The sequence below is a fragment of the Caretta caretta genome, chromosome 7, assembly GCF_965140235.1.
Source record: "Caretta caretta isolate rCarCar2 chromosome 7, rCarCar1.hap1, whole genome shotgun sequence".
In the NCBI taxonomy this organism is placed as follows: domain Eukaryota; kingdom Metazoa; phylum Chordata; order Testudines; family Cheloniidae; genus Caretta; species Caretta caretta.
The window spans coordinates 124,254,299-124,279,746 of record NC_134212.1 but is presented as its reverse complement, the minus strand read 5'-3'; the positions used below and the strand labels follow the sequence as shown (position 1 = coordinate 124,279,746).

At 61.5% G+C, this 25,448-nt stretch overlaps 1 protein-coding gene across 1 annotated transcript; it reads left to right on the top strand.

Moving 5' to 3' along the window:
* Positions 1 to 562: 562 nt before the first annotated feature.
* NPM3 (nucleophosmin/nucleoplasmin 3) lies at positions 563 to 7,898 on the top strand. The gene is made up of 6 exons (XM_048857344.2): positions 563 to 711; positions 3,504 to 3,589; positions 5,134 to 5,253; positions 5,900 to 5,993; positions 6,508 to 6,615; positions 6,965 to 7,898. The coding sequence occupies exons 1-5, from the start codon at positions 642 to 644 to the stop codon at positions 6,606 to 6,608; spliced, it is 471 nt and encodes a 156-aa protein (XP_048713301.2). The 5' UTR covers positions 563 to 641; the 3' UTR covers positions 6,609 to 6,615; positions 6,965 to 7,898.
* The last annotated feature ends 17,550 nt before the right edge of the window (positions 7,899 to 25,448 follow it).

Sequence of the window (25,448 nt, the reverse complement as noted above, 5' to 3'; positions counted from 1 at the left end):
CCCCATGAACAGCTACACATACATTCCTGCTGGGCCGGAGCCAAAGCGGGAAACTTTCAGCCCAAAGGCTGAACGTGTTGGACGTTTGTGAAGATGGGGCGAAAGGGCTTTGGGCGAAAGCTAAAATGCCTCCCTCATGAGGTCTGGGGCCTGTGACCGATGTTTAGCATAAGTGTCTTGTTCCGTGGCCGGGCGGTAAACCCAGCCGCCTTCCCTGGGCCCGAGCAAAACGGGGAGGAAACAGCCCAGGTCCCTGCCGAGCCCGGCTCAGCGAGCTGGGCCTTGGGCAGGCGCCCCCAGGGCTGGGCTCGCTGGGACCCGGCGCTGCTCCTGCCTCGCACCTGTTTTGCCCCCCGCTGCAGCTGTGGGTGGCTGCCGGCGCGGCGAGGGCTGAGACCCCCCGGCTGGCTGGCTGGGGGTCCCCCGGAGAACGGCTCCCTGGCTGCTTTGTGCTGGGGGCGGGCGGGCGCCTCCCCGGAGGAGGCGGCACCGGGGGCCTCCGCGGCTCGGCGAGGGGCGGGCCAGGGCACAGGGAGGAAGCGGGCGGCTCCTCGGGCTCTGGGCAGCGCCGATCCGATCCGATCCGCCCCGCCCCGCCTTCCGCATCCGTCCCTTCCCCAGCCCGGCCTTCCACGGCAGCCATGGCCGCCTTCCTGGAGCCGGAGAGCCGGGCGGCCGGGGCCGGGCTCTGTCTCGGCAACTTCGTCTTCGGTGAGCCGGGCCGGGCTGGGGAGCGCACACGCGGGGGGCTGGGGCCGCTAGGAGGGGGGCGGGGAGCGGGGGGGCTGGGGCCGCTAGGAGGGGGGCGGGGAGCGCACACGCGGGGGGCTGGGGCCGCTAGGAGGGGGGCGGGGAGCGGGGGGGCTGGGGCCGCTAGGAGGGGGGCGGGGAGCGCACACGCGGGGGGCTGGGGCCGCCAGGAGGGGGGCGGGGAGCGCACACGCGGGGGGCTGGGGCCGCTAGGAGGGGGGCGGGGAGCGCACACGCGGGGGGCTGGGGCCGCTAGGAGGGGGGCGGGGAGCGCACACGCGGGGGGGGGCTGGGCCGCTAGGAGGGGGGCGGGGAGCGCACACGCGGGGGGCAGGGGTCGCTAGGAGGGGGGCGGGGAGCGCACACGTGGGGGGCAGGGGCCGCTAGGAGGGGGGCGGGGAGCGCACACGCGGGGGGCAGGGGTCGCTAGGAGGGGGGCGGGGAGCGCACACGCGGGGGGCAGGGGTCGCTAGGAGGGGGGCGGGGAGCGCACACGTGGGGGGCAGGGGCCGCTAGGAGGGGGGCGGGGAGCGCACACGCGGGGGGGGGCTGGGCCGCTAGGAGGGGGGCGGGGAGCGCACACGTGGGGGGCAGGGGCCGCTAGGAGGGGGGCGGGGAGCGCACACGCGGGGGGGGGCTGGGCCGCTAGGAGGGGGGCGGGGAGCGCACACGCGGGGGGGGGGGCTGGGGCCGCTAGGAGGGGGGCGGGGAGCGCACACGCGGGGGGCTGGGGCCGCCAGGAGGGGGGCGGGGAGCGCACACGCGGGGGGCAGGGGTCGCTAGGAGGGGGGCGGGGAGCGCACACGCGGGGGGCAGGGGTCGCTAGGAGGGGGGCGGGGAGCGCACACGCGGGGGGGGGCTGGGGCCGCCAGGAGGGGGGCGGGGAGCGCACACGCGGGGGGCAGGGGTCGCTAGGAGGGGGGCGGGGAGCGCACACGTGGGGGGCAGGGGCCGCTAGGAGGGGGGCGGGGAGCGCACACGCGGGGGGGGGCTGGGCCGCTAGGAGGGGGGCGGGGAGCGCACACGCGGGGGGGGGCTGGGGCCGCTAGGAGGGGGGCGGGGAGCGCACACGCGGGGGGCTGGGGCCGCCAGGAGGGGGGCGGGGAGCGCACACGTGGGGGGCAGGGGCCGCTAGGAGGGGGGCGGGGAGCGCACACGCGGGGGGGGGCAGGGGTCGCTAGGAGGGGGGCGGGGAGCGCACACGTGGGGGGCAGGGGCCGCTAGGAGGGGGGCGGGGAGCGCACACGCGGGGGGGGGCTGGGCCGCTAGGAGGGGGGCGGGGAGCGCACACGCGGGGGGGGGCTGGGGCCGCTAGGAGGGGGGCGGGGAGCGCACACGCGGGGGGGGGGCAGGGGCCGCTAGGAGGGGGGCGGGGAGCGCACACGCGGGGGGGGGCTGGGGCCGCCAGGAGGGGGGCGGGGAGCGCACACGCGGGGGGGGGCTGGGGCCGCTAGGAGGGGGGCGGGGAGCGCACACCTGGGGAGCTGAGGCTGGGGAGCGCACACGTGGGGAGTTGGCCTGAGGCTGGGAGCCCACCTGTCTGGGGAGAAGCTCTGGGTCTCTGTGTGTTTGGGGCGAGGCAGGGAATCGGAGTTGGGGGGCGGGGAGGAGTAGGGGCAGTTTTCCCTCAAACTTTTCCCACCCATGTGTGGAATTAATTTGATGAGCGCTAATAAGGAGATGAGGTGGGGCACCTCACTGCACCTAACAAAATCCATGTGGTGGGGGTGGGGCTGAGGGGTTCGCAGTGTGGGAGGGGGCTGAGGGCAGGGGCAGAGGGTTGGGGTGTGAGGGCTCCAGCTGGAGGTGCAGGCTCTGGGGTGGGGCCGGGGATGAGGGGCAGAGGTGTGGGGGTCCAAGCTGGGGGAGGGCTGCACGTGGGGCCGGGCCACGCTGCGTCGTTGTGGCAAGCTGGGGGCCGGGGGCAGGATGCCCCCTCCTCTGGCCTTGGCAGGTCCCCCGGTGGGTTCCCTGGGCGCCTGCACTGCGTAAATAGGCTACACAGCTTACAGGCAATTTAGGTGGGGGTGGTGTATTTAGGGTGGGGCAGGGAAGGCAGCAGGTCAGGGTGGGGAAGGGGGGAGTGTCTGGGGGCAGGGAGGACTGGGGGTTCGTAGAGGCTGGGGTATAGAGGGAGGCCTGGCTGGGGACACGCTGTGATGGGCCCCACGGGGCAGGGGAGGGATCCAGCTGAGATGGAGGAACTGGGGGGCCAGGCTGCCCTGCCGGTACGCTTGCCCTTAGCTATGAGAGCTCAGGTACCGGGTGGTGCCTTTCTCCAGCTGCTCCCGGCCCCGCGATGGCTGTTCGCTCCCTCCCCGATAGCTGGGGGGCTCCCCGCAGCCCGCTGGCCCGTTATCTCATTGCAGCCAAGCGCTGGGGAGGGGCTCTGGAGGTGCCCCACATGGCGAACCTGCTTGGAGCTATTTGGAGCAGGAGCCCGGCACTGGGGTGCTGCTGGCCCAGAGCCACGCAGAGCACTGGGTGCAGTGCATTGCGGCAGCTCTCGTCGCCTAAAGGAGGCCCAGTGCCACCCTTCCCGGCTGTGCGGACGGGCTGGGGCTCCTTCTCAGACCACTGGAATGCAGCTGGCTCTGGGGTGACTCACAGCCAGCCTCCAGCTAGAGCCGCAGGAGGGAACGTAGGGCGGCCAGAGCTGGGGATTCAGCGCGGACCTAGTGTCTCCCCATGGATCTTTAGGGGGAAGTACCCAGCTCCTTCGGTTTTATTGACTCCTCACGTGGATTCCCCAGGCTGCGAGTTGACTGGCAGCACCAGATCCTACACCTTTAAGGTGGATGAAGATGACGACTCTGAGCACATCCTGGCCCTGTCTATGGTAAGAGGGAACCCTGGCTCTGAGGACAGGGCTCATGTCGCTTACCTTCTCTGGCTGGCTTCTGTGCTGTCCTTCCCTCTCCCCGGCCCGGGTCCCGCTCGGGCTCGGCAGCATGCAGCCGCGGCTTCTGGTGGAGGCAGGACGTGGGACGAACGCAGCTCACGTTCAGGCCCTGCCTCTTGTACAGCAGAGGAGGGCTGCCGCTCAGCCAGAGCGGGCCGCCACGGGCAGCTCACGGCATCTTCTTCCCCTTACACCGGATCCTGCAGAGCGCCGGCGGTCCGGAGAGAGCGGTGCAAGCGAGGAAACCATGTCACTCTAGGGCAGGGGTGGGCAAACTTTTTGGTCTGAGGGCCACAGCAGGGTGCGAAACTGTATGGAGGGCCAGGTAGGGAAGGCTGTGCCCCCCCAAACAGCCTGGCCCCTGCCCCCTATCTGCCACTTCCCGCCCCGACTGTCCCCCTCAGAACCCCTGACCCATCCAACCCCCCCAGCTCCTTGTCCCCTAACTGCCCCCCAGTACCCTACCCCCTATCCAACCCCCCTGTTCCCTGTCCCCTGACTGCCCCCCCCAGAACCCCCGACCCATCCAACCCCCCTGCTCCTTGTACCCTGACCACCCCCTCCCAGGACCCACTGCCCCAACCCCCCCAACTGTCCCGCCCCCTATCCACATCCCCGCTCCCTGACAGGCCCTCCGGGACTCCCACGCCCTATCCAGCCTCCCCTGTTCCCCTTTCCCTGACTGCCCCCCTGGAGTTCCTGACCCTTGTCCAACCCCCCCCTTCCACCCCCGGCACCTTTACCATGCCACTCAGAGTGGCAGGACTGGCAGCCAGCGATGAGCTGATGCTGTGGGGGAGAGGGGACAGCAGGGGAGGGGCCGGGGGCGAGCCTCCCTGGCCGGGAGCTCAGGGGCTGGGCAGGACGGTCCCGCAGGCCGTAGTTTGCCCACCTCTGCTCTAGGGAGCTGGGGGGAGCAATCACATGACACAGTGCAGTCTGCTTGATTTATCTGCGCCCCTCGTTCCTAGGGCATGTTTCAACCCCCCTGGGGCATGTGCTCGTGGTTAGAGCAAGCCCAGCGCCTGGGTTCTGTTCTGAGCTCTGCCTGTATGTTCCTGTCCGCCCTTGGGCAAGTCACGTCACCGAGGAATTGCCAGGCTGGCAGCGTCTCTGCTCCAGCGTCCTCTCTGTCGACAGATGTCAGCACCAGCTTCTTCAGGAGAAGGTGCACGAAGCCCTTAGTGGACTGTGAGGGAATAACTGCCGCTGAGGGAAGTCCCTAGCTAACGCAGTCAGTCAGTGGTTGGCTCGTGCCCTGGTGCAGCAGGGTTCGGTGTCCCAGAGACAAGCCTATCCACTGCCATGGTGGCTGCTTGCACCATCCATGTACTGGTCTGATCCTGGGGCTGGACCCTGATTTGCAGGTTGTGATAAGTTGATTCAGGCACAAGCCGTCCTTTGCAGTCAGACCCTGGTTGGATGCCCCGTCTCCCCCTGAGGTGGCCACCCCATTAACCCCTCGCTCTGGTCCCTTCCAGGTCTGCCTTACGGGCGGCGCAAAGGACGAATGCAACGTGGTGGAAGTTGTGGGGCGTAACCGTCAGAACCAGGAGATTGCTGTGCCGGTGGCCAATCTGAAGCTGTCGTGCCAGCCCGTGGTAAGAGGGCCCCGTGGGGCGATCCCTGCCGGGGCTGGGGATGTGGGGATTTGTGTAAGCCTTGGGTGTGTTCTCTGGCCTTTTACCCAGCATACCTGGTTGTGCTCACTGTGGCCCTCTGCTTTACAGAATCGGACCTGCTCAGCTGTTTGTGTGTGACCCCACAGAGGAGATAAACCCAAATGCTGCTGCAACGGGTGTGACTCCCCTTCCCCTCCAGGGGGGCAGCAGGGTGGTTTTGCAGCCCCAAGCCCTGGTTTAGCTGGTGGCTGGGCTGCCTGCCTGCATCAGAGGAGAGCTTGACCCAGGACCGAGCTGGGGAGTGGGGAGCCCCGGGCTGGGTTAGCAGGGGGCTGGCGGCTGGGATTGAGAGGCACCGGTAGGGCTGTGCGTGTGGGAACTTGCCTGACTTCAGTGTTCTTTCCCTGCACCGTGGTTCCTCGCTCACTGAAATTCACCCCGCCCTTAATGCCGTGGCTGCAGGGTGCCCGCCCTGACTGGCTGCGCTGCCCCCTCAGGCGCTGCGGGAGCCTGGGCAGGAAGCACCACGTGGTTCGGGGCCAGCCCAGAGCCCTTCCTTGCGGTGGGGGAGCCCCAGGCTCAGGCCCTGCCGCTGACTCCGCTGCTTCTCGCTGTCTCTTCGCAGCTGAGCCTGGACAACTTCCAGCTCCAGCCACCTGTGACCTTCCACCTGAAATCCGGCTCCGGCCCCGTGCACCTCACCGGGCGGCACCAGATCAGTAAGGAGCTGGGGGGGTGCTGGGCGCGGAAGAGGACGCGGCCCAGGAGGAAATGCCGACTGGGGGCTCTGTCCAGGTGGCTGGTTCCTTCAGGAGAGGCCGGGGGGCGGAGAGAGGGAGGAATCTGCTGCCTGCATAGAGGTCACTGCCCGAGTAGGGCTGCGTCTGCAGAGGAGAGTCTGATGCCCGAGTGCTGTTATCTGCCCCAACCAGCTCCCGCTCCGCCTGGCTGGGCGCGTGGGTCAGTTGAGCGGCTGGCCCCATAACCGTGCCCCAGAGCTGCCCCCTGGGCTGCCCACTGAGCACTCAGGGGCTTGGGCTGGTTGCATGGTGTCATTGGCAGCTGGCCCTGGCCCCTCACTTCCCCCCCCTGTGGGTGCGTCTCCGCTGTGGGCAGCGAGGAGGTTGGGGGTAGCAGAGCCGGGAGAATGGGGAGGGGAGAGGGTGCCCCGGTGTGGGAAAGGCCCAGCGCATAGAGAGCGTGACAAGGAAGGGGCCTGTCTGTGTGTCCCAGTGCACAGGAGGGCACTGTCTGAGGAAGAGGAGAGTGAGGAGGAGGAGGAGGAAGAGCTCGCCCCCGTCATGCCAGCCAAGAAGCAGCAAAGGAGACAGTAGCTGAGAGGTACAGGGGATGGGGGCCTGGCTGGGATGGGGGGGACCCTGCACCTAGCTGCTGGGGGAGCTGTGCAGCGTGGGTGGCCTTGTGAGGCCCCCATGTTCCTGGCCCGGGAAGCGGCTTCCGGCAGGGGTTGAGCTGCTCCCAGAGACCCGATGGAAGAGCTCATTTGGGGGGTGAGGAGGGGGAACCTTTCAGCCCCTTCCACTGAGGGGTTGCAGTCGGGTGAGCTCTGGCTGAGCTCTGGTTCAAGGCACCAAGAGCCCCCTGCCCTGAATGGAAGCAGAGGCTGGCCCTGCGTGGTGGGGGTGAAGGGGGCAGCAGCTGCCGGTCTCACCTCTGTCTTTGTCCCCAGGCGCTGCCCTGCCCCCGACTGGAGCCCTGCCCCCGGACGGCTGTTCTCCTGGGACCTCTCTGGTTTACGTGTCAATTCGCTGTTTGTTCCTGTCGGGTTTTTGGGGGGCTCCCTCCCATTAAGGGGATGCATTGGGGTGAGCCCTGCCCCCGCACAGGGCCATGGAGGGCTGATACTGGGGAGATGCATGGGGCCCTGAGTGTGCTGGGGGTGCTCTGCTCTGGGCACTGAGATCCCCAGCGCCTGGAGGCGAGCCTGCAAAGCCGTTGGTGTCCGATGCTCTGCCAACCCTGCGCCCCAGCTCTGTTGCTCAGTAGAGGGAGTTTCTGGGGCTTGTTCCCTATTTCCGTACACTGTGCGAACCAGCCCTTTGGTTGGTCCGTCTGGGCCCCTGCTCTGTTGCACCCTCTGAGATGCCAGGCTGCTGTCTGCCAAGGGACTTTAGGCCTGGGCTGGGAGAGAGCAGCTGGAGCGCTGGGTTTCACAGGCTGATTCTGGTCAGTTTCGCCTTGCAGTTCTGGGGCGCTGGCCCTGCGGTGCTGGCGGGGGCCTGGTGCTGAGTGGGGCGGTGGCATCTCTCCCCCCCGTTTCTATTCATTGAGGGGGGAGGGTTAAGCCCTTTTTTTAATATTCGCTGCCTTTACACATGGAAGTTTTAGAGAGAACCTCGTCACCACCCCCCAAAATCCAGGGCTCCTTTCCCCAGTGCAATATCCCGGGTGAGCCGGGTGTGTACATGGCACCTTTGACCTTTGCATCCGAGATCCGGCTCTGGTGCTGGGGCCTCGTCCGGGTGTCACCGGGTCGTGCTGGGTCTGGGCTGCCTTTGAGTCCCCTCTTGCCCCCGCTGGACAGTGGTTCGTTCCCCAGCCAAACCCCATCTCTGTAAAGGGATATTTACACCTTGCAATAAACGTTTCCGATTGGGTGTCAACTGCGCCGTTGGTGTGGGCTGGGATTGGCTATCTCGTCGTGACGCTCCGCCCCTTCCCTCCCCCGCCTGCTGCAGGGTCTGCCCTGGCAGAGCCACATGCTTGGCTTTCCCGACACCTGCTTGTTGTGTCCTCGCTCAGTGGAGACGCCAGGCTGCTCCTGGCTTGGCCCCGGGGCTCCCCGCAGGGTCCCGTGTCCTTCCTCCAGGCATGGCCTGTGCCCGCAGCCTCCAAGACCTGCGGCCGGGCGTGGGAGCGAGAGGACAGAGGCGGAAGGGGCCATGTCTCCTATGGTGGCCAGAGCAGTAACCCGGCATCACCCGTCTGACTCAGAGTAGGCCGTCTGACCCTGGCTTTTGGCTCTGCCCGGCTAGGCCGGTCGCGAGGGAGCAGCCTACGCTGGCGGCGGGGGAAGGTGGCCCCCCTGGATCTTCCATCTCCCCTCCCCTGGGTCCCAGCAGCACCCCCTCTCCCACCCCCCCATGATGGAGAGGTAAGCTCTGCCGGGGAGAGCAGCAGGTTCAGAGTTCGGACTGCGCTTTGCTGGGAAACCCCTCTGGCTCCAGGTGTGTGTGTGGGCGGGGGGGCCTTGCCCCTCTGCCTTTCCCCGGCTCCCAGCCTAGCGGTGCGCTGGGGCCGGCTGCGGTTTAAAACCCGCCTCCCTGTCCCCAGCCCCGGCCCTGAGCGCCAGCGTCCCCCCTCCCCTAGTGGACAATGTGGGAATTACTTTCCGAGCACCCTTCCCTCCCCCTCGCACTTGGTGGTTGGCTTTTGCGGTGAAGCAGGAGCGTTTGTGCCTCTTGTCCTCCCACTGTATTCGGCTGCTCCTTGTCCTTAGGGACGTCCTGCCCTTTCTCTGAATCCTACGCTCTTGACAGCCATGGCATCTTGTGGCAGGGAATTCCACAGGCTAATTGTCTTCAATTTCCGCTTCCCGGTTTAGAACGTTGCCTTTCACCGTCGTTGAACGTTCCTTTGCTTTTCCGTCCTGGGGGCCGATGGCTGGAAGCGCCCCTTTGCTCCCGCAGAGCCCCCACCTCCCCTGGTGCGTTCTGTGTGCCTGAGTCATGGCCCCTCTCCCGGCTAAACTCAAACAACCGAACAGACTTTGCTCAGGGTTTCCAAAAGGGAGGGAGACTCCAGAGCCCAGCCCGGGCCTGGCTGGGCCCAAAGAGGAAACATGGAGAAGCGGCAGGGGGTAGAAATGGTGCCTTCCCTGCCGGCAGATGCTGTGCCTGAGCAGACATGGGGAATGGGTTCGGCGGGGTACAGCCCTTGGATCAAAGGGAGGCAGGCCCAGGAACACCCCAATGGCAGGGGATGTGTGCAAGGAATTAGCACTTGCTCCAGCCCTCCCCTCTCCCCAGGAGAAAGGCCAGGATCCCCGGGTATCCTCCACGCTGCCCACTCTGCTTCTAGTAGCACCCAGGGGCTGTCTCTGGCTGGGGCTGACCTATTGGTACAGGGCTAGGGGGATAGTAAAAACACCTGCCGCGATCTCTGTGTGCCCCGATCCTCCCCTGGGGTGGGCCAGGTGCCTGGGGCTCTCAGCAGCCCACTGTTAGGGTTTGTATTGCTGTAGGGCAGAGGCTGTTGGTCAGCATGGCAGGCCCTGGTCTCCGCTCCCCAGCAGCTGATCAGGCAGGGGAGGGATAACGAGGTGGCTTTGTGGGCGTTTATGGGGAGCAGGGGCAAAAGCACAAAGGGGCATGTTTGGAAACGTGAGAAGTGAGGCTGGTGTCACAGGCCGATGGGAGGTGGGAAACCACATGGTGATAGTGAACAAGAGAGGACAGACCCGGGGGCGGGGGGAAGGTGGTGAGGGGCCCGACAAGCAGTTTGTGGTTGGTGCAATGGAGAAGGGGGAGCCCTGGAGGGACTCAGAGGGGTGATGCGGTGGGATAGGAGAATGATCTTTGCAGCAGTGACGTGAGAGATCTCCTGGCTGCGGGGGACAGGCTGTCCCCTAGGGAAGTCGTGCAACCGATCTCTGATAAATCTGCTGCACCAGCCAGGACGGGATCAGCTGCAGGGGCTGCTCCAGGGGACGGGGGCACTGGAAAGAAGGGGGTGCTGCAAGGCAGGACTGAAGTGTATTAACTCAGCTGGGTGTGTAAGGAAACCTGGGCTCACATGGTCAATGACTCCTGTCCTAGTACCCTGCTGTCTCTTGGGTGAGAGAGAGAGCAGGAATCACAGCTAGCTCTAACCCTGCAGCAGGGGATGGGGCTGCACCTGGGCAGAAGAATGCAGAGAAGTGGGTGTTATCACCATTGTACAGGGGGAAACTGAGGCACGAGCCCGTGAAGTCACAGAGACAGAGCGGAGGGAGGGGGGAGACCAAGGGACCTGGCTGTGAGTGGCTGTTTTCAGGGGCGGGATTCTGCGTGGAGCCCGACTCCCATCCAGGCTCGTAACGTGGATTCCTCCCGATGAAGTGGGCTGTGGCTCACGAAAGCTCATGCTCAAATAAATGTGTTAGTCTCTAAGGTGCCACAAGTCCTCCTGTTCTTTTTGTGGATTCCTCGGTTACCTTCATGCCCTGAGCGGGAGCGAAGTTCTCTGGGGCTTCTGCAGCCCCTGGGCTGCCCCTTCTGTGCGGGCTGGGGGGCTGCAAAGGGCAATCTGCTCCCCCAGCGGCGCTGTCCTGTGCAGGCCAGTCCGGCTTGTAGTTCCCACAGGTAGCCACCAGGGGGCAGCCTGGCAGCGCCATGGCCACCCAGGGCTCTGAGCTGGTCCCAGCTCGTGGGAAGGGGGCACCTGTTTCTGGGGCGTCTTGCCCGACTGAGGCTGCTCCACGGTGGGGCCCACGGGCCTCGCCACAGCCCTCAGCCTGGGGCCACGGGCTCCTTGTCTCGCTCCCTTGTACCTTCCCCCTCAGGTGGCGGGGGAGGTGTCTGCAGCAAGTTACCTGGAAGTTGGTCAGGGTTGGAGCTGAGACCCGACCCCCATCCCCTGGGCCCAAGCACCCTGAACTGTATGGGTGCTTGGAAGAGAAACCGCAGTCTGCATCCAAAGTTTGCAGCTGGTTCCCCTCCCCCAAATGGGTCGATTCAAACCCTGGGATCCAGCCCCCCATGTGGTCTCTGGGGCACTTGAAACCTGCATCCGTGTTCTGCAGCTGGGGCCTGTCTCTGCATCCGTTGTCTCCACCACGGTGGGTGTCCTCACACCCCTCTGCAGTAGCTGGGACTGGCCCCTGTGGCAGATGCACCCCACAGCGGAGCTGATCTGGGGGACTCCTGCAGGCTTTAAAGGCTGGAGAGCAAAGCAGGGAAGGAGGGATGAAATTGACTGTGGACAAGAGGGCGAATGTGGAGGCTGTTTGTGGCCAGCTCCGAGGGCATCAGCCGAGACAGGCAATTTCTGGCAGAGCTCAGAGAAAATCACAGGTGCCCCCAGCCAGCCCAGCACCACGGCTCTGAAGGGAGCTAGTGTCTCATTGGCAGTGAGATGTGGCTGGCAGGGCTGTAGGGGAGAGGTCTTCGAGGCCTGTGTTTGGCCAGCAGTGGACTGGCCTGGCTTGCACTCCTGAGCGCTGTGTCTCACCCAGGAGATCAGATGTGAAACCAGCCCCTCTTTCTCCACCACCACCAGGGGTGACAGGTTTGTAGAAATTTTGGTGGTGCCAAAAACCCACTCCCCCCCAAACTCCGCCCCCCCCCACCGGCCTAAGGCTCTGGGAGGGAGTTTGGGTTGGGGGCGGAGGTCTAGGGTGCAGGCTCTGGGAGGGAGTTTGGGTGCAGACTCTGGGCTGGGGTGGGGGTGTAGCAGGGGGTGAAGGTGCAGGCTCTGGGAGGAAGTTTGGGGATAGGAGGGGGTGCAGGGGTGAGGGCTGTGGGGCTGAAGATGAGAGGTTTGGGGTGTGGGATGGGGCTCAGGGCTGGGGCAGAGGATTAGGGTGCGGGGGGATGAGGGGTTTGGGGCGTTGGAGAGGCTTAGGGCTAGGGCGGAAGGGCAGGGGAAGGGCAGCCTGCCCTGCCGTTAGTGAATTGGGGGCACTAGGACCCTGCGGCAGCAGTTGATGCGGGGAGCTGGCAGAGCAGAGTCAGGGTGAGCTGCAGGCTCTGGGGCGGGGGAGGTGAGCGGGGGCAGCAAGTGGGGGCCGGGGGACACTCGGGGGGAGGTGTGGGGGGCGGGGTGGCAGGCGGGGCCGGGGGAGAGACCCGCCCCCAAGCAACGGTGGAGCTGGGCCCCGGGGCGCTGACGATGGCTGGAGCCCAGGCACCCCGAGTGTATATAACTCACTGCCCCTGAATACCACTTGCACCATAGCCACGTGGACTCCTACAGTCCAGGCCAGAGGGGACCACTGAGCTCATCTAGCCTGTGATCTGTGTCATCCAGGGGGTCAGGACTTCCCCAAAATAATCCCTAGGGCAGATCTGTTCGAAAAACAGCCAACCTTGATTTAAAAACGGTCGTTGATGGAGAATCTACCACGACCCTTGACGCAAGGTTAATTGCGCTCACCGTTCAGAATGTGCCCCTTATTTCCAGTCTGAATTTGTCTGGCTTCAACTTCCAGCCACTGGATGGTTCAGGTCAGCCATTAGACCTTTCTCTGCTGGACTGAAGAGCCCATAATTAGATATTTGTTCTCCAGGCAGGTACTTACAGACTGGGATCAAGTCACCCCTTCACCTTCTCTTTGTTCAGCTAAATAGATCGAGCTCCTTGAGTCTATTGCTGGAAGGCAGGTTTTCCAATCCTTTAATCCTTCTTGTGGCTCTTCTCTCACTCCTCTCCAACTGATCAACGTCTTGCTTGAACTGTGGGCACCAGAACTGGACACAGGATCCCAGCAGCGGTCGCACAAGTGACAAAAACAGAGATAAAATAACCTCTTTACTCCCTCTTGCAATTTCCCCTGTTGATGCAGCCCACGGTCTCATTGGCTCTTTTGGCCACAGCGTCATCCTGGGATCTCACGTTCAGCTGATTCTCCACCTGACCCCCGAGTCTTTTTCAGAGTCCCTGCTCCCAGGATAGAGTCCCCCGTCCTGTAAGAATGGCCAGCCTCCTTTGGTCCAAGGTGTACACAGTTATATTTAGCCATATTTAAACCTATGTTGTTTGCTTCCATCCAGTTAACCAAGAGACCCAGAATCAGTGACCTGTCCTCTTCATTGTTCACCACTCCCCCGAGTTTTATGTCATCTGCAAACTATATCAATGATGATTTTATGTTTTCTCCCAGGTCATTGATAAAAATGTTTAAAAACATTAAGAACCGATCCCCGCAGAGCCCCACCAGAAACACACCTGCTCAGTGACAAGTCCCTGTTTACAATTACAGTTTGAGACCTATCACTTAGCCACTTTTTAATCCATTTCATGTGGGCCATGTTAATTTTATATCGTTTTAGTTTTTTAATCAAAATGGCGTGTGGTACCAAGTCAAACACCTTATAGGAGTCTAAGTCTATTACATCAACACTATTACCTTTATCAATCCTGTAATCTCATTAGAAAATCAAGTTAATTTGGCAGGATCTATTTTCCATAAACCCATGTTGATTTGCATTCATTACATTACCCTCCTTTAATTCTTTATTGATTGCATCCCATATCAGCTGCTCCATTATCTTGTTTGGGATTGATCTCAGGCTGACAGGCCTTTTATCACCCAGGTTCTTCCATTTACCCTTTTTAAAAATTGGCAGACCACGAACTTTTTTCCAGTCTTCAGGAACTTCCCCTGTGCTCCAAGGCTGATTGAAACTTAGCTTGGACAGTCCAGCAAGCTCCTCAGCCAGCTCTTTTAAAACTGTTGGATGCAAATTATCTGGCCCTGCAGATTTCTTTCTGCAGAAGAAGGTGAAAGAAACTTCCTTGAGGACACTGATGGGATAACCTGCCCCTGCGGAGTTGTGCTGTAATCTGTCAGGTAGCGGGGGGCTTGTACCCTTAGAGGAGGTCTAGGCGCTTGGTTCTTTGTATATCTCACCCCATGTGAGGGTGCTCTCCTGTTATCGAGACAAGTGTCTAAGAACTCTGGTTGGTGCTCTCCTTAGCTGGTGGCCTCAGTGTCCTGAAGCAGGGAGTTCCTCAGGTGGATTGCAGATTGTGATGTCAGGCAGTCCATGTGTTAGAAATGGGGCATAGAACCTTTTGTCTTGTCCCTGGAGTGGGTTGCTGTGAGGTGCTGGGAGACCCCCCAGCTAACTTTTACTGTGGAGGGGATTGGTCTCGAGAGCAGAGGCCTAGGAGCTGTGATTGTCTTGGGCAGGATCCTACCCCCCATTCCCTGGGGAAGGGGCTGATGAGAGACTTAGATAGGGGTCCCCAACTCCCCTCCCTCCATCCCCACCATGATGCGGCCGTTTCCCTGGGCCTGGGTGAGCACTGGGATCCATTCCCTTTGGCTGACTCTGGGGATGCCCCACCGGGACCAGCACATCCCACAGCAGACGTGCCCCTTGGCAGCTTTGGACGGAATCTGGGAAGGTCCGGAGGGAAGCTCCTCCAGGGCTTAGAGGTACATAGGGCCTCAGCTGGGCTATTCTGAGGAGCTTCCTGCTGAGCAGGTGGGAACCAGAGATCTCCTTGCCAGGTGGGCTGCTAAGAGGAGATGTCAGGTGATGGCTCCTTCGAACTGGGCAGTGGCAGGCAGCCGGCTGGATGGTCCCGGCTGACCCAGAGGGAGCAGGAGCTGCTGGAGGGTGGCAGGAGGGTTTGACCAGTGGAAATGGCGGGGGGCCAGCCAGACACGCTGAGAGGGAAGCAGAAGCAGCCAGAGCCCCACAGAGAAGGGACAATCTACCTCTACTGCCACAAAGCCACCCACACGTGCATGTCCAGGTGAAACCCTGAGGGGAGGGGAGGCGAGGCCTTCTCTTCCCCGGCCCCATCCCACGGGGAGCAGCCCCCAGCTGACGCTGCCTCTCTCCTTTTCACCTTGACATACGACGCCCGGCTCTCGGCCTTGCCCGCACCCTCCCTTCAGCAGGCAAGATTGATCCCCGGGTTCCCAAATTCCCCAGCTAATTGGGCTCCAGCTAGAGTTACGGAGCAATGAGGCACTTGAAAGGCAGCAGGGCTCGTTTATCTGCTGGGCCTCCTGGCCCAAGATTAACGGCCACGGCTCTTCTCCCCGCTCCTCGTAGGAGCAGCCTGGGTCAAGGCAGATAAGATGCTGTAGATCATTTTTAATAAGACCCTACTGGAAAGCGGGAGGAGGGGAGTGCAGGGGGGAGCTGCCTCTGGGGCTGTTGATCTGGCCTCTCCAATTAACAGGAGCGGTAATCAGGTGAAGTAATAAAAAAGCAGGCATGGGAGAGACGGCCAGAGCCTGCCCCTGCGGAAGCTTCAGGGAATCAGAGATGCGGGGGTGGCGGTGGGGGGCGGCTACTCGTCCCCGGGCCCTTTGGGCTAACGCCGCCTTGTCCTGGGGCAGATGCAGACCCAGTGCTAGCGGGACCCTTGGAGCACTGCAACTTTGGGGTCCCCAGACCCTCAGTGGCAGCAGGGCTCACAAGGGGCGTGTGGCACCTCCAGGCCCAGGCTCCAAGCTGCTGGGGGAAGCACGGACACCTAAACGAGCCGCGCGCTGTGCCCCGGGCAGGGCTGACCTCCAGCGGCTGGCGGCCAGCTGGGGAGCGCGCGGAGCCACAAGGGGGCTGAATTTTGCACCTGCTGCTGAATTTTGGGCAGGCGGCCCAGCAGAGGAGAGCTTTCAGGGCGACAGCAGGAAGTCCTGGTGGGCGGGTGAGCCATGGGCAAGCCCTGCTTTGATGCCCACAGGGGATCCTGCGGAAGTGGGGCAACGCCGCTACCGTGGGCTGAAACCGGCCCTGACGCTGAAAGTCCAGAGTCAGTCCCATGAGGGCTGGACGGACCGGCCGGGGGCCCTGGCTTGGATCTGGGGCGGAAGGTAACTGACCTGAACGCTTGCCTCAAGACTGGAATCCAGCCATTTCTTTCAACCTCTAAAACAGTTCAGCGAATGTTCCCCATCGCACCCGCCTTCCCTGGCTCCCTCTGCCTGGCCTCGCTCTGGCCAAAACCTCCTCAATTTCCTAGCCTGATTCTTCCAACCCAAGATGACTGGAATTCAAACTTCTGGCTCCTTCCCTCAACCAGCTCCTCCGGAGCTTCGCCCGTCAACCCCTGCAGCATCGGGCCACTCTGCTGGGCAGGGCATCTCACAGTGTGTGTCACCGTTTATCGGGGACTTTCAATGACGAGTTCTGGGGAATCACAATTGCTGTGTCCACCCCGTCAGGGGCTCTACGGTAACGTGTGTGTCCGACGTTGGCCTGCACCTGGCTCGATGGGTGCCATTTCCTTCTGCAGAGGGGAATCCCCCCACCCGCCCTGGATTAAAGGCTAATCGTTCAGATTGCAATCAGTTCACTGTATACACACACACAGTGTAATGGGGAAGAATGGGATTAGAGGGGTCAGGGCAGGTTAGCTGCTTCCTCTCTGCAGTTGATGTTATCAGAACAGGTTCCCCTGACTTCAGATCCCTTGGGCAAACAAACAGAGCTGTATGAGAGCAAGCGAGCTCCTCCGGGGCCAGGGGGGTTTGGTACCTGTGGTGGGTGGGGAGGGGATGGGGAAAACCGGGCTGAGAGCAAAGGGTGTTTCTCACCATGGATGTCTGCATATTTCAGATGCAGTGAAATGAGCCAGAACGAATGACCCACCCGTGTCCGTGGCACTCCAGAACAGGCTGGAAAGCTGGCTCGCTTCCAGCTCCTGGAGCGGGCCAGGGGCCTCGCCGCCCCAGACAGGGGCCAGCCCCAGATTGCGGACCGAGCTCGCCTTCCCCTTCCATAGCTATGTGCCCGGGTCTCTTGGGGCCCAGGGTGGGATCTGCAGGTTGATTGAATCTGATGGGGAGAGAGCTAACCCGGTGGTGGCTGTGAGGCAATTTGGTAGCTAACTCCAGAGGAGGGGTCTGCCCAGGGATCTCCCGTTGCACTGGAGGTGTCTGGGGGCGACGGGGGAAGGTGCTGAGAGGCGGCTGACAGTTTGAGCTGGGTCTGTACAGCAGCATGTGCCGGTGCCTGGGGAGTGGAGCACTTGGCAACATGGTCTATCGTTGCCCTGTACCTCAGATGCCCACCTGTAAGATGGGCATGACCCGTCCTTTCCCACACCTCTCGTCTGCGTGCACTGGAAGCTCTTTGGGGCTGGGGCTGTCTCTCTCTGTGTGTTTCTGCAGCGCCTGGCACAGGAGGGCCCAGATCCCAGCCTGCTTAGACTTAGGCACCGCATTGTCCCACGGCTGCCTGTCCGGAGTGAGATCTGTGACTCCAGTGTCGGTTGTCTCTGGGATGGCAACATCCTTTTCAATCATCCTGAGATAGGTCGTTCTCTGTCCTCCACACCTTCTCTTCCCTCTCAGCAGGGCCTTGCCGCCATCTCTAGTTACTGAGGCCGGAGTCTGCTGCCCTGTGCGGCACAATGCTTCCACATCGGTTACGTTCGCTCGCCAAGGAATTCCCCAGATTCCTCTTAACCTACACCGGGGGCCCATTCAGTGTCCTGGTGTGACTTTCCACCGTCTGCCGCGTTTCTGTGGCGTACGCTCGCATTGGGAGGGCAATCGCGTTGTATGATCTCATTTGAGGGTGTTCGCTGTATCTTCTCACTCTTACAGCTGGTTGACAAACAGGAAAATGATACTGTGGCTTTGCCGGTTCTTGCCTTCACCTCCTCAGTGAGCTGCCGTTCGCAGCTATTGTACTTCCAAGACAGACAAAGTCATCTACTCTGTCCTATGCCTCTCCATCAAGTGCCCATCTGCCAGTGTTGACAGCATTCTCTCCTCTCTCCACGATCTGGGTTTTCTGTGTGCCGATGTGGAGTCCCACTTTGGCCACTTCTGCTTTTATGCTCCTAAAGAGCCTTTTCCTTCCATCCAACTTGGTATCTAGGAGGACCATGTCATCTGCAAAATCGAAGGCTCACAGCTTAGCTCTTGCCCAGAAAATACCTTGTCCTCAGCAGCAGCTCTTCTCCTCTGATGACCTCGCTGAAGAGCAGTGAGGACAGTACACAACCTTGCCGTATGCCCGTAGCAATCTGGAACCAGTCCCTGTCTCCGCGCGCTGTCCCGATGCAGCCACAGCGTCGTCAGGCAAAGCGTTTAGCAGAGGAACAATCTTCGTTGGAATGCTGTAGCGTATCGGACCTTCCCGAGGGCTTCTCCGTGGACACTAGCCAATGCTTTTGTAAAATCCAGGCACTCAAAAACCATTTTCTGCTGGTGTTCTGAGTGCGGCTGGGCTCTCTGGGCACTGCTGAAAGACACAATATAACAGTCAGGGTCATAGGAATGGGCCTATTGTGATTGCAGGAGGATTGTGTCTATGCCTCACTTGGAGCCCCGTGACTGCTCGCTTGGCCAGGTGCCCGTGGGTCTGGTTCCATGGCCAGGTGGAGATGAACGGGCCTAAGCAGAATGCTCTCGCTGGCTCCTCGGGGGTTTTGCCGCCTGCCTCTGCAGTCCATTGTTTTAATTGTCGGGCGGGGGGCCGGTGGAGCCTGGGGCTCATGGAGAACGTCTAGGTTTAAGAGATTAGGCGCATCTTACATTTTAAGGCCAACAAAAGGGCCGTGGAGTTAATGGCTTAAATAGTCTGGATCAAGCCGAGGCAGCCTGGTTCATGTGCAGGGCTGGCAGGAGTAGCTGAATCGGCCTCTCTGGTCCTGTACAAGGGCTGGCGTTCTGCTGAGCCTTCCTGTCCCGCTCGCTTCAGGCCGTCAGACCTTGGACTGGGCCACTGCCCGGTGGGGACCCGGCCCAGCAATCAAACCGGCCCCAGCCGGGGCTCGATTGAAATAGGCTGTGTGCACCTTGTCTCTGGCTCGTCCCCCGCGTTCGTCCTTCTCACACGCTGTGCTTGGATTGCAGGCGCCTTCAGGATTCCCAGCGGCCCCCTGCCACGCCGCGGGGTTTTCATGTTTCCCCCCCGATTCCTGGCTTCCTCCAAGCGGGGTCACAGGGTGACGGGCCCAGCTCCCCCCATGACTGATCAGCAGCCTCCAGCTGCGGCTGTGGGACTAGGACGCAGGCGATCGCCTTGCGAGAGCTCAGGAGAGCTAGAGACGTGCATGGTGCAGGAAGGCTCCTGCGGGGATCCCTGGACAGGGCAAAGACCCCGGAGGGCTGAGCCGTGGGGGAACCTTTGGGAACCGGAGCCTGTGATGGGCAGAGGAGCTCCTGTATCGTGGTGTTTTGCCGAGCTTTTCAGTTTAACCAGTGGATTAAAGGCCCAGGTGGCATAGCGTGTCTGGCTGGCTTTGGTGGTCCCATTCCTTGTTACGGTGCAGTCAGTCGGCCCATGGGTTCTCCTGCAGTCACTGCTTGCTTGGCAACATTGGGTAGATCCAGGATGGCTGGGTGTCTGTCCGTCCGTCCATCTGTCCGTCCCACACTAGGACAGGGCAGGCTAGTTTCTCTCCCAGTGGGTGCTCCACCTTGGAGGTCTGAGTTTGCAACTGCATGGTGCTATCTGGAGCGATTCTGCTGCCGTTCCCTTTGCTCTCTGATCTGCGTAGCTGAGACCTTCCCCTCTCTCCCGCCAGCCCACCAAAGGGCAGCTCAGGGCATCCGTCTTCTCCTCCCTCCTGCTTCCACTGGGCTGGGGAAGAATCTCCAGGAAGATCACTCGTGCTGGCAACGTCGCCATATCCCGGCTTCTCGGCACCAGGCGGGGAGGCGATGGATCAGACACCACAAGGATGGGCACAACATAAATATCTGGAGTGATTCCCCTGAATCGCTCGTTGCTGGTGCTCCTCGCACCCAGGGGGACTTCGGTCACCCACCACCTTCCTCAGGGTGCACTCTGACCCTGGCACCCGGGAGCCTGCAGGCATCCTGTTCTCTAGAGCTAAGGTTTGGGCCAGGCTCCTGCTGCTGGGTTGAACCAGGCCCTGGCGGGCGTGTGATTCAGGGGAGATGCCGCATCTACCTGCAAAAACCAGAGTGAGCGCAGCTGCCCCTGGAAAGCCATTAGCCTGGCAGGTTGGGCTGAGGCCATCTCAGGGGATCGGTGATGTTCCTCCTGACCCCAGCGCGACCTTTTGGCCGCTGTAGCCAGAGGATGGAGCCTTCCAGCGCGTGGGCAGAGAGTTCCTCCATTGTAGGCCACTCTCTTTCCTCAGGGATTTCGCTCTGATGCGGCGCCCACCCCGTTCACATCCCCGGTATGCTCCAGCGCTCTGCCGATAGGTGCCGTTTCTGCAGCATGTTGGCACGGGCGGGGCTGCAGCAAGCAGTGAGGTGGGACGGGTTGGCTGGGCAGCGTGGTAGCTTGGCCGTGTGGTTAAAGCACTCGGTCTGAATTCTATTCCTGCCACTGCCCCGTGACCTTCCCCTGCCTGCCTCAGTTTCCCCAGCAGTAGAATAGTGATGGTATTTCCTTTCCCTGTTTACATGGCAAGCTGTTTGTCTGTGTTTTTACAGCACCTCGCACAATGGGGCTCGGATCTTAGCTAGGCGCTACCGGAATTCAGATACTGCTGGACCTCCGTGGGTGGCACTGTGCCGGGGTGCTGTGCTCCTGCTGAAGTCTCACTGGGTCCCCCTGCTCCCCTCGCACCATGTTTGATTGTGATGATCCAGGCTGGGATTTCCCAAGGAGACTCGTGAAGTCAGGCAGCCAGGTCCCATTATGAAAGGGCACCGGCCGGGGGGCTGGCTAGGTAAGTAACCTTGTGACAGGTTCGTGTGCTGGCCTGACGGTGCTGTTGGCTGGAGTTCTGTGTTTAGACCCAGCCCAAGGTTCCCCCTTGCCCGGCTACCTGCACGTTTCCCCCCTGCCCTGGAGAGACCCTGTCTGGCACAAGAGGGGCTCGGAGGCCAATTTGCATTAGGACGTTTTTCTCCCAGGAAATGGACTGAGGCTGCTTCCCTCGTTCTGTGCAGGCTACCGCCAGCCAGCCCGTGGGAGTAACCATTGGGCGCCACCTGGGGGCTGGTGACAGGTCCCCTGGCTCAGCCCCAGTCCCTCGGGACCCCCTGGGCTCCTGGCTGCCGACCCCAGGCCCCGCCTGTGACCCAGGCTCGGATAGGACGGGGCAAGGGATGCCATCGCTTGGGGTTCCTGCAGGTTTGGGGCATCGTCACTGTAAATCTGGTGTTGGGCGGAGAGAGATGCCAGCCAGTGGGGGGACGCGCGGAGACGGCCCGGTGGCTGAGCAGAACCAGGGGCCACGGTGCTGCCTTCTCCGGCCTGGCGTTTGGTGCTCAGAATGGGCCCGAGGGCTCAGGCGCGTGGAGAGTTCTGGTCCTTAGTGCCTGAAGGGGCTCCACTGCGGGTGCGCCTCGTGCCCTGGGCACGCTGCCCTGTCGGCCACGAGACGCCCAAGGTGACGAGCTGCCCTGGCTAAAAGCGCAGTTAAACACGCACCCCCACGAGGCCGGGCTGTGTGTGGTGTGTTGTCTCCATGAGGGGGAGTAAAACGGCTTATTCTGGTTCCTAGGCTGAGTCTCCAGAAGAGCCCCCCCGCCCCCCTTTCTGTTTAGGAAGCTCTGGGAAAACAGGTGAAATGGCGAGAGATGGAGAATGGGTTTCAGGGATTCCCAGCGGACATGGAACCGGACCACGCCCGCTGGGCCCTGCTCAGACGCCCGAACGTACTGGTACATAGACCCCCACGGACGAACACGGGTGTGCGTGCACACACAGTGGCATCAATGCACAAATCACACACGTACCACACAGCCACACATGCACACAGCTGAGCGGGCGAACGCAGCCCAGACACACACAGCCGCACCAGCCGCCCAGGGCTAGGCACGGGCCTGCTCATGTGCTTGCATGAACGCTGGGGCTGCCGACTGGAAGAACAGCTGTGGCCCCCGTCGGATGGGGAACAGCCTGGGAGCCTCAATTAGCTGCTTCGGAAGCAAATCGCAGAGGGGCATGTGGCTTGACTTCCCGGCTAAGGGAAGCAGCAAGGGGAGGCGGCACTGGACATGTGCAGCAGGCTTAGGGGATGTGGACCGGCTCAGCACTGACCCTCGAGGCCCAACGCTCTGAAGAGCTGAGTGCCCAGCCGCGCTCTCCGGAGAAGTCTGGCCTATCGCAATGGGTTATTCTCTTTAGCTCCTCTCGCAAAGCCCGGAGCAGCCAGCAGGGGGCAATCCCGACAGGTGCCTGGACCCAGGAATATACCTGCCAAAGGAGCCACCTGACTGACAGCCCTGAGTCCTTAAGGTCAAAACCCGCCCCTCCCCACCGATCAGGGGAGCGCCAGCATCTTGTGCTCTCCGGTGATGGCAGGACTCCAGCTGGATGACCCTGGACTTGGTTGTAGCGGCTGCCTAGTCCCTGCTAGTCAACTGTGAGTCTCTGTCCTGCTGGTGGCCGGTCCACGGGAGAGGAGAAGAGTCTACTACAACTGCTAGCCAAGGGAGCTGCTCCATTAGGTGACGTGGCAGAGGCTGCGGCTTTAGCGTTGGTGGTGACAGGCTCAGATCCGAGGGGTGGGGTCGTTACAGCTGCATTTCTCATAGCCAGATGTAATGGCCATCTAGTCTGACCTCCTACCTAACGCAGGCCGGAGGACCCCCCCCTCCCTTCCTGCAGTGAGCCCAAGTAACTTCTGCGGCCTGCACTTCTCCCTCCGCCTCCTCCACTTGCTGCGATGGGGGCTATAAACCCCACATGGCTTAATCCAGGGCTAACAGGAACCTGAGCCTCGTTGGGCCACGGCTGGTACCTGCATCATGCATAACTGGGCCTCGCACCCAGCAGAGGAAGAGCTGGGCCTTTGTAAAGGAAGGAGCCCACGACGGTGGGAAGGAAGGCCAGGGAGGTAGCTAGGAGGTTCCTCTCTGGGGCAGGTGGCCCAGAGACACCAGGGGGCCCTGAAGCGTGGAACCAGAACGACAGAGGAGGAAGCTGGAGGCTGTGGAGGCAGGAAGGGGAGAGCCGAAGGGTGAAGTTTGGGGGATGGCGGAGAGGAGCTGCAGGAAGGGACAGACTCTCATGGGAGGTTCCTGGGTGGTGGCACCTGGAAACAAGAGCCAGAAGGAACTTGGCAGGCATTAGGCTAAGCCCCCGTGAGCAGCCTGGAGGAAAGAGGGTGGAGGACCTGGGAAGGAAGACCGGGAAGCTGAGGGTGCCAGGGAACAGGCTGCTCGAGCCAGGGAAAACCCTCAGCATGGACAGTGAAAGAGTGTAGGCGACAAGAGATGGTGATTTTTCCGGCAGCAAGCCTGGAAGCAGGTTCCATTTGGAGCTGGGACCCGGGCAATAGCCAGACAGCCGGTGACGCAGGTTCTCGCCGTAGCAAGCCTGCGAGGGTTCAGTAAGGCACGGGGAGCTGAACTGGGACTAGAAATCCTGGGGCTGAGATTTCGTCTGGGTAACCCTGAGGCACAGTGGCTGGAGAGACTGGAACGCTGGGTATTGTTTTATATGGACTTGGGGCTGCAGATCCCCGAAAGGAGCATGGGACTAAACCCTGCCCTGGCTGGAGGGCCGAGTCACGAGATGGTGTGGGCCGCCACCAGGCCGGAGTGACCTGTGCCAGGGGGCACTGTGGAACAGAGCTGCTACGCCGTGGCTAGCCACGCAGGGACGCTCCCACAGTCAATCCATCCTGCTACACTTTCTTAAAGGCCAATGGGGCATCCGGCTGCCCTCTCGGGGGGGGTTAATAATCGACCCCATGTGGTTCAGAGGGGACAGCAGCGGGGGCTGAGTCACAGGAGGGAAAATCCCTTGAGAAGTGACTCCTAAGAGGGTCCTGGGTAGTTCATTCCAGCTCCTGCACGACCCCCAAAGTCCTCTTTGATCGACACATCCGTCTCCTTTAGCGTTTCCCATAATGCCTGTCGCTGAGGTAGTGAAACCAGGTAACGATCCCATGGCCCTATCCATGAAGTGATGGCATTTGCCCCTATGTCCTTGGCCAAAGGCTTGACCTTTCCTTTGCTTTGTCAGGTTCACACTTGAAAGACAAGTCTGAGACTGTGAGGCTATCGGTGCCTGGTCTGAGTTCTGGGAGGGGACAATCGCTTAGTTCTTTGCTTCCCTGGAACGGAGAGCATCCTTGAGAGAGATCTAGGAAGCTTGGACGAGGCTGGCTCCAGCCTGGCCACTCTGCATTCTTTCCATTGCAACTGAATTTAATCCCAGCGAAACCTGCTGCTTCGTCAATGCTGGAGACTGAAAATCATCCTCTGTTTTATCCTTGGCACAGGTACAGCAGGGGGCATCTGCATTCATATCTACCCGCTTCCATTGACATGCCAGAAAGGACCAACCCTGGGATTCTGGCTCTACGCTCCTGTCTTTTCTGATCCCTCTGCTGTGTTTCCAATCAATCAGGGAGAGCTCCCAGCCCATCCACCTTCTCCGCAGAGGCTGCCTGGACGGGGAATCGCTCCCCGAGCCAGAGCGCATGGAACTGCAGAAGGGAGGTTATCGGTGTCCAAAGACAGAAGTTTGCGGCTCTGTCACCACCAGTGGCGATTAGCAAAGCAGAGCCTGGTGTCCCGTGCCGGGGAGACAGATAAAGAGGCTGATGGACAGGAAGGAAAATAGGGAGGAGAGCAGGAAGGAGTGCACTTAGCCATGGGGCCCAGGAGCCTGGCTGTCAGGAATCCACCCCGTCAGCAAGGACTGGGATCCCTGCAGCAATGTGGCGAGCTGGAGATGCCCAGGTCCAAGGGCTGGGCTATTTTGTCCAACCCCCGTGAGCTGCTGATTAGAACTGAGCCTTTTTCTTCCTTTCCTGTTTGTGGGCTGCCACGGATTCTGGCCGGCCGGTTTGGCGCGCGCGAGATCATTCTGCATGTAGCTTCTGCAGCTGACTCCTGGCTGCAGAGTTGCTTCCGGCCTCGCCTGGCAGCTGGGCAGGGGGCTACCATGAGCTCCGAGCGCTGTTGTCAGGTTCCACCTCTCTGTGATGCAGCATCACGTGATAGTGCTTCTGTGCTCTGGTTGGGTGGCCTGCACCTTTATAACCGATTTCCCCCTGTTAATTAAACACATCAGCTGTGTTTGGGTGCAGCCGGGGTTTCGTCTGCCTTCCAGCCAAGGGTGAGTCTGTGGGTAAGGAGCTGGTGTGGCTGGCTGAGAACCCTGCTCGCTCACCCCCAGCGTGGGACTTGGCCAGCATCCCCTCTCCTTTATCCCTGGCATACAGAACACGCTTCGCAGGGTTATTCCTGGCAGGCTGGGCTCCCGGGGTTGCCGACTCCTGCAAGGTTACGGCAGGTCTGGCGATATTCGGTGCTTTTCTTAAAGCCCCAGCTCCAGGATTCACATGGCCAGGTGGGAATCTCGGCTTTTATTTAAGTTTCTAGCTGTAGCAGGATCGAACTTCTGCCCTGTGTTGGATCCTGCTTCTCCTTTGGTTCCCCTCCTCCTTCAGCCCAACCAACCACCAATGCGGGTGCTTCTGGGGTCTGGTTCATTAGCCTGACATAACAGTTTAACTCAAAGCCAGAATCTCCCAGCCTTTGACGCCAGGCTCACCAGACCATTGTGCCCTTCCCGGGCCCCTGCGTCCCTCTGGAATATTTTGCTTGTGTCCCTTGCTGTAGAAGCTCTAGCCAGACTTTTCCCTCTGGC

Coding starts and splice junctions, on each gene's coding strand:
- NPM3 (XM_048857344.2), top strand. CDS start 642: ATGGCCGCCTTCCTGGAGCCGGAGAGCCGGGCGGCCGGGGCCGGGCTC. Junction 3,590..5,133: donor ACATCCTGGCCCTGTCTATG/GTAAGAGGGAAC, acceptor GGTCCCTTCCAG/GTCTGCCTTACGGGCGGCGC. Junction 5,254..5,899: donor AGCTGTCGTGCCAGCCCGTG/GTAAGAGGGCCC, acceptor GTCTCTTCGCAG/CTGAGCCTGGACAACTTCCA.